General features: G+C 40.3%; 1 protein-coding gene and 1 long non-coding RNA gene across 2 annotated transcripts; one reads left to right on the top strand and one right to left on the bottom strand.

The window, feature by feature from the left end:
- Nucleotides 1-415: 415 nt before the first annotated feature.
- On the top strand, nt 416-4531 carry LOC108948600 (uncharacterized). Its single transcript, XR_001973325.3, has 2 exons — nt 416-815; nt 3980-4531. It is a non-coding gene; the product is annotated as an uncharacterized lncRNA (long non-coding RNA).
- A 279-nt stretch (nt 4532-4810) lies between these two features.
- LOC104116687 (pentatricopeptide repeat-containing protein At1g31920) lies at nt 4811-6830 on the bottom strand. The gene has a single exon (XM_009627596.4). The coding sequence runs from the start codon at nt 6650-6652 to the stop codon at nt 4835-4837; it is 1818 nt and encodes a 605-aa protein (XP_009625891.1). The 5' UTR covers nt 6653-6830; the 3' UTR covers nt 4811-4834.
- Nucleotides 6831-7963: the final 1133 nt, after the last annotated feature.

Below are 7963 nucleotides of genomic sequence, written 5' to 3'. Positions count from 1 at the left end.
AACTACGAAAATACCGTTTAACTCTAATCCCTGTGGATACGATATTATACTATACTATATTTGACTAGCGAGTATAAATAAAGTGGTATTTTATGCTCGTCAGAAACATGGAGAAGGCTATCGGAATGAAACTCTGCGCTTGAACGAAACCTTAATACCTTAAGTAAATTGGCTGAGAGACATTATAATGCTTATGAATGCATCATCAATGCCTGCAACCTGCTTCCTGCTGAAAAGATAAAACTCTTTTAGAACTAGAGCAGCAAAGTCTAGTGCTATCTGGTAAGAAAGTTTTGCCTCGTTTTATCACAAAACGGCAGGTTGTAACTACCTTGACGCACTTAGATGCTAATATTTTCTGGGAAGGTTTAATATACTGGAGTAATATAAATCCCTCGGTGTTGCAGATGTTGACTAGAGGACGTAGTCATAGTGATTGTTATCTTTGCCCTGTTCATAAGTCAAATTTAATTACAAAGCATAAAAAAAGATTATCTACTTCTTGAGATGAAGATACCAATCCCATAACATGTATAGCCCAAACTTTCTATTGTAAATATTCTCATCGTCAATTGGATTCTCATTACTTTTTTGTTGAATTTTGGATTTTCTATCCATAGAATCTTATTCTAAACTCTATAGATTCCATTTCATTTGGAACTTTGATTTCTACTGCTTTTCACCATGAACAGTGGTTGGAGCGAGCTAATAAACCGACTCAAGCATAAATTGTTAAAAGAATTATTAGGAGCTCGAGATGCTATGCTTCAGATTAGGTATCAAATGCGCAAGATGGGAGGGCTGTAGGAATTCCAGTAAGTTTTCCAGTAGCATGTAACTAGATGCTTATTTCTTTTCTTTCTCCCCACCCATATGTGAAGGTCGGGAAGAAAGAGTCTGAGGTCGGGTCGGATGACTCGGCAAATGGGAGAAAGATCAAATCGGGCGGGAGAGGGGGTCCCACAAACCCTGGCTTTCTACCCTGAACATTGGGTATCTTCTTCTGGCCCCTTGGGGCTTAAGCTAAAGCAGGAGAAGAGAGTTAGCTTTTTGCTGAGTGAGCCCGAGGGTTCTGGAGTTCCTGTCAAGGGCGCTAGTGCATACCCGGGGTGTCGAACCCTAAAGAGTGGTTTTTAGCTCCCCCTTCTTTCATTCATCACTATATCTCAATGATGAAAAAGCAGGCTTTGTTTCTGAAGAATTTAACCCCTAGACAACTTCAATGTGAACTTATAGTGTCCATTTCCTTTGGGTTTCTTTAAATGTCCAAAAGGTAACAAGAAAATAGTTAAAATGTCTCCTTCCATATTTTTGTAAAATAATTTCCAAATGAGAAAGAAAAGTAGGTTCCATGCAAAATCTCACATGTGTTGCAAAAAAGTGAAGGATTTTTTGTAGGAAGATGGTTTCTTCTTATCTTAAATTTTTTTCTTCATTTCAACAGACACTTGCAGGAGTTGGGGGTCAAGTTGGTGACTATGGGGCTTGGAGGAGTAGTGGGGACGCAAGCGCTATGTGGACCACGACTCTGCAGTGCATTAGGGAAGCCACGAGATAGGTATTAGGGGTCTCAAAGGGTTACTCTGGTGGTCACAAGTGAGACTAGTGGTGGAATGGAGAGGTGCAAGGAAAAGTAAAAACCAAGAAAGCAGCGTATCTGAAGCTAGTGGAAAGTGTAGACGAGGAGGAGAAGAGAGCGAATATGGAGCATTATAAGTTGGCTAAGAAAAAGGCAAAGTTAGCAGTTACGGCGGCCGATACTGCATCTTTTAGTCGTTTGTATGAGGAACTCAAGGGCCGAGGTGGGGATAAAATATTGTTAAGGTTAGCCAAGGCACGAGAAAGGAAGGCGCGGGACTTGGACCAAGTGAAGTGCATCAAAGACGAAGCAGGTAGAGTTTTGTTGGATGCGGGGCTTAACCGTCGAAGATGGCAGACCTACTTCCAAAGTCACTTGAACGAGGAGGGAGACATGAGCATTGTCCTGGGTGATTTGGAACTCTCCGGGAGTCGTTGTGACTTTGGATATTGTAGGCGGATTAGAGTTGATGAAGTTGAGGGGGTTATGTGTAGGATGAGCAAGGGCAAAGTGACCGGGATGGATGAAATCCCGGTGGAGTTTTGGAAGAGTACGGGCAAGGCAGGCTTGGAGTGGCTCACTAGATTATTTAATGTCATTTTTAGAACGAAGAAGATGCCCGAAGGGTGGAGGTGGAGCATGATGGTTCCTGTATACAAGAACAAGGGTGATATAAAAAATTTCAATAACTATCGGGGTATCAAGCTGCTTAGCCATACTATAAAAGTATGGGAGAGAGTGGTAGAGCTAAGGGTGAGGAGGAGTATATCTATTTCTGAGAACCAGTTTGGGTGTATGCCGGGGCGTTCGACTACAGAAGCCATCCACCTTGTTAGGAGATTGATGGAGCAGTATAGGGAGAGAAAGAAAGACTTGCATATGGTGTTCATCGACTTAGAAAAGACGTACGATAAATTTCTGAGTGAGATTTTGTGGAGATGTTTGGAGGCTAGAGGTGTACTTGTTGCCTATATTAAGTTGATTTAGGACATGTATGATGGAGTAAAGACCCGAGTGAGGATGGTGGGTGGGGACTCAGACCATTTTTCAGTGATGATGGGGTTGCATCAGGGGTCGGCACTTAGCCCTTTTTTGTTTGCTCTCGTGATGGATATACTGATGCGTCATATCCAAGGGGAGGTGTCGTGGTGCATGCTATGTGCAGATAATATTATATTGATTGACGAAACGCGAGATGGTGTGAACGCATAATTAGAGGTATGGAGGCAGACCCTGAAATCTAAAGGTTTTAAGTTGAGCAGGACCAAGACAGAATACTTGGATTGTAAGTTCAGTGGCGAGACTCAAGGAGGGGAAGGGGAGACGAGGCTGGACTCGTAGGTCATTTATAAGAGAGAGAGTTTTAAGTACCTTGGGTCTATTATTCAAGGGGATGAGGAGATTGATGAAGATGTCACACATCGTATTGGGGCGGGATGGATGAAATGGAGACTCACTTCCGGTGTTTTGTATGACAAGAAGATGCCACTGAAACTTAAGGGTAAGTTCTACAAAGTGGTAGTCAGACCAACGATGTTGTATGAAGCTGAGTGTTGGCCAATCAAGATCGCCCATGTCCAGAAGATGAAGGTAGCAGAGATGAGGGTGTTGAGATGGATGTACGGACACACCAGGTTAGATAGGATCAGAAATGAGGTTATTCGCGATAAGGTAGGTGTGACCCCTATTGAGGACAAGATGCGAGAAACGCGACTTAGGTGGTTTGGTCATGTGAGGAGGAGGAGCACAGACGCCCCGATGAGGAGGTGTGGGAGGTTGACATTGGAGGGCCTACAGAGAGGTAGAGGTAGGCCAAAGAAGAGGTGGAGAGAGGTTATTAGGCAAGACATAGCGCAACTTTAGCTGACCAAGGACATGACCCTTGATAGGAAGGTATGAAGGTCGATGATTAGGGCAGTAGAATAGGTAGTCTAGAGTGTTCATAACAGTAGTATTGACACGCAATCTCGTTTTTTATTCGTAATAGGTTTTTATGACTAACCGTTGTTTTTTTCATTGTTGAGCACCTTACTATCTGGTTGTTTTTATTCTGCTTTTATATGGCTTCTTGTTACCGTCCCTTCTTGTCTATATTTTCATTAATGTGGTGCTTATGCTTTCCTAAGCCGAGAGTATATTGGAAACAGTCTCTCTATCTTCACAAGGTAGGGGTAAGGTCTACGTACATACTACCCTCCCCAGTCCCCACGGTGTGACATATTAGTGGGTATGTTGTTATTGTTGGTTTTGTACTTTACTGCAATTTTCCCAATTGACATATTCCAACGATCTTGACATTCAAACAAAGCTTGTAAGGTCAAAAGCTCTTAAGGAGTCTAGTGCGCTGCTGCCTTGTTCCATGTTTATGACCATTTCTTTCACCTTTTGCACTGTTCACAGATAGAACCAGAATCACAGTCTCAGCTTCTAGATGATACGATGAATATGGAGGGAGTGCTGGTGGATTTGATGCAGTTTCAAGCAAGAATGTTACTAAAGCTTGGAGTTCGGTCAATGTTCTTGCTATGCTAGTAAGAGAAGATCCTCGGGGTGTGTCCTTGGAAAACAACGATCCTCGAGCAAAGGAATTACTACAGCTGTTTCTTCAATTCAGCTGGAATAATCATCTGGAAGTAGGAGATCACTTGCAGTAGTATTATTGTGCTATATAACTATAACATGAGATCTTAATCTTACTATATTAGGATGAATAGATTACCTTTCTAGTTCAAGTAATCTTTATCCGGTAGATTATTTGAATTTCAAGACTTTAATGTCAAAATGACCTTTTCTATTGTTTGAACAGGGCAAACATTTGCCACGAAAAATAAGCACCAAATGAGAGCCTGCTCTAGTCTAATTGATCATTGAATAAAAAATAGATCTTGCTGGAAATATACTTCCCTTCTACTTCATAGTTCAATCTGATTGTTTTCATATTTTGTGAGTCAATTTCTTTTTCTAATTTAAGCAGTTAGAGCGCATATAAACAGTACTGTATTGAGATTTTTTTTATCAATTTTCCTGCTCCTATCAACCCTGTTCTCACTCGCTAAAGAAATAAAATTAGTTCTTTTTTTGAGGCAGAACCAAAGTGCTCCTTCTGAAAACCCCGTATTTGGGTGGAGGTGAGGGGATGGTTCTCCAGAATTGGCATGATTCTAAAGATTGTTGCTAATATTGTTTACATCTTTGAACTGCAGAAAATATGATTATAATAAAGAATGGGAGTTTTAATGGTAAAAGAAGATGTATTCACCAGTAGTCTTTACAAGAGCAGGTTCCGTCTTTGAAATGGTGGAACCGATTTCTGTCCCTAACAACAATGTCTCTTTCGTAAATGACGGAAATTAGTTTAGTGTATGTGTGACAATCACTACACATCCTGACATTTCTTACTATCCTTATTGGAAAACCCTGAGATGTTTTTATTAGTGCAAATGCAGTTGCCAACTTTTGACAATGAGTGCTCAATCTTTGCCTCTTTTCTTCTTCATCTACATCAAACAAAACCAGTGATGTATCTGGCAAGTACCCTTCAAATTTCAGCTGCCATTCCATTTGGTGAAGCATCTCATAGACCTCTTCACTGCAGGGATGTGACCTATCTTGTGACACAAACTTGTACATCTTTCTGTTTACTTCAACCAAGCAAGAGCCAGGGACTTGACTTATCCCTTCATTAGCCATTTTGGTCCAAATCACAGCCTTCTTTTCCCACATTTGAGCTTGTGCATACATATTGCAGAGCATAACATAATCACTCGCATTTCTTGAGTTCATCTGGAAGAGATTTTCGGCTGCTAATTCTCCCAACTCAACATTCTGATGAGCTCTGCAAGCACTTAGCAGACTTCTCCACAAGACGTCGTTTGGCTCCATAGGCATGCCCTTGATGAGCTCCAAAGCCTCGTCGAGCCTACCAGCTCGCCCCAAGAGATCAACCATGCACCCATAATGCTGAATCGTTGGCTCTATCTGATGCTTCAGCCTCATCCTATTGAAGCATTTTAGCCCTTCTTCAACCAGTCCAGCATGACTACAAGCACTCAAAACCCCTACATAAACTACATCATCTGGTTCCAATCTTTCTTTGAGCATTTCATGGTAGATACTTAGAGCTTCCTCTCCTCGCCCGTGTAACGCCAGCCCTGAGATTATGGCACTATAGGACATCTGATTCTTCTTTGCCATTCTTTGGAAGAGAAACAACCCTTTGTCCAGACTTCCACATTTAACATACATATCTATTAAGGAAGTCTCTACTATAATATTGAGACCATTCATGTTCCTTACAAGATATCCATGTGTGGCTTTGCCAAAATCAAGGGCATCCAAATGAGTACAAGCAGAAATCACACTCACTAATGCACTTTCCTCTGCCCTCCAACATCCCTCAGAGTTCATTTCACCAAAAAGTTTGAGGCACTCAGACCATAGTCCCAAATTTGCATGAGCTGCAATAAGTGCACTCCAAGAAGCTATAGTCCTTTGATCCATTTGCTCAAACACAATGCAAGATTCCTTAATTTCTCCACACTTTCCATACATATTGATCAAACTGTTCTGCACAAACACATCATCGTCTTGTCCAAACTTGAAGATTTGCCCATGAATCTGTTTTCCTTCTTTGAGGGCCCGAAATCGAGCACACACCTTAAGAAGTGCAGGATATGAGAAATTATCTGGTTCAACCTCATCTTCAATCATATGAATATACCAAAGTAGAGCTTCTTCTAAGTTCATATCTTTAACATGTCCTCTTATTACAGTATTGTATTCAAATGAACCTGGATCAATGATTTCCCCGAAAACCGAACAAGCATAGTCCATACTGCCCCATTCTGAAAGTGCACAAGTAGCTAAAAGATTGCCTGCACAAAAAGAGCTACAAATTAATCCAAGTTTCAAGATTTGGCCATGGACTTGCTTCAATTCCTTCATATTGTTGCTTTTCTTGATCATATAAATCCATTCTTGTTCCTTCAAGTTGAAGTTGAATTCTGGGGGTTTTGCATGATCTTCATGGGGTATCAGCAAGGGAGTCTGATGAAGGACTGAAGTCCTCACCATTCTGTTTTACACCATCATTTACTAAAACATGGACTAAAATGACTCTATGAGAAAAGTTTTAGATTGATGAATGATAAACTCACTAGTGTAGTATCTTGAATTTTGCAGGCGTAAACTTTGGAACTGGAATAGAAATTGAGAGTAGCTGGAAATCTTGAATATTTTCTTGATTGGGACACGTGGAAGGTGAGCTCTCATCCATGAGATTTGGAAAGTGAATTTGAGCCAGAAAAAATTTGCCATGTCATGAGATACGTAAAAGTTGATAGGATAATGTTTTTTTCTGAAGATGGGTCCACAAAGTATGGAATTAAGATGGAAGACACTTCAAAAATATTTGTAGCCATTCATATTGTTCTTTTGGTAAATGTTCTACCAATGTCCAAAATTTTAATTAAACGATGGGGTACGATATCTATACCCGTGCCAGGAAAGGGAAATTAAATAATAATAAAAAAGAATTATTATTTATATCCCTGCTTACACACCCACTTATGAGTTACGCAGAGTATGTCGTTGTTGGTACGTGGAACAAGGGGCGGCTCTAATGTTACAGATAATAAGGCTTGTGTCTTAGCTCCCAAAGGGGCCCCATTAATTTTAGAAATAACATGTTTAGATTTAATTTAAATAAAAATATTTAATACTTTTAGTACAAACATTAGGAATTTTCCCTCTTTATCGTGACTCTATTATTAATTTAGATATATCTCTAATCTCCCACCTTAACAAAGGCACTAAAATAGTAAATATATTTGTAATTATATAATACTAATACCAAATGATTAATTTTGAAACTAAAACTGAATTAATTTGTGTAAATAGGAATTTATTGATAGAAAAATATCTTCAAAGTATTCATTGTAAAATATTAAGTAAAAATAAATTAATTTTAAAAGGGAGGGTCAAAATTGGCCGTCAACAACAGGACTTCAATTGGCGAAGCCGACGGTTCATTTGTATAGGGTGCTCCGATTAGTTGAGTAGGCGATTTGCTATGTACAAGTTTTACCGTATCAATTGTCTGATTCCGAGGTACCAGCAAAGGATTCAAAAGTTAGCTTTAGCTATACCAGAAAAATTAAGTAAAGGAGGAAGAGAGATAATCTTAGATAAGTGGCGGGTCCGTCATTTGTCCCAGTATGGTCTTAGTGCTTCCTTACTCCCTGTCGACCCTGCACTCAAAGAAATCTTCTTAGTGGGGTGGGGGGGGGGGGGGGGGAGTTGGTTTGTGTCGACCACAGTGTTGGTTTGCCCCGGCCTTGAACATGATCGTTCCATGAAGTCTGGTAGATGGAGTAGATTACGGTA

This window comes from Nicotiana tomentosiformis, chromosome 8 (assembly GCF_000390325.3).
Source record: "Nicotiana tomentosiformis chromosome 8, ASM39032v3, whole genome shotgun sequence".
Taxonomy (NCBI): Eukaryota; Viridiplantae; Streptophyta; class Magnoliopsida; order Solanales; family Solanaceae; genus Nicotiana; species Nicotiana tomentosiformis.
The sequence above is the reverse complement of the archived record's forward strand: the minus strand, read 5'-3'. Positions and strand labels throughout refer to the sequence as shown.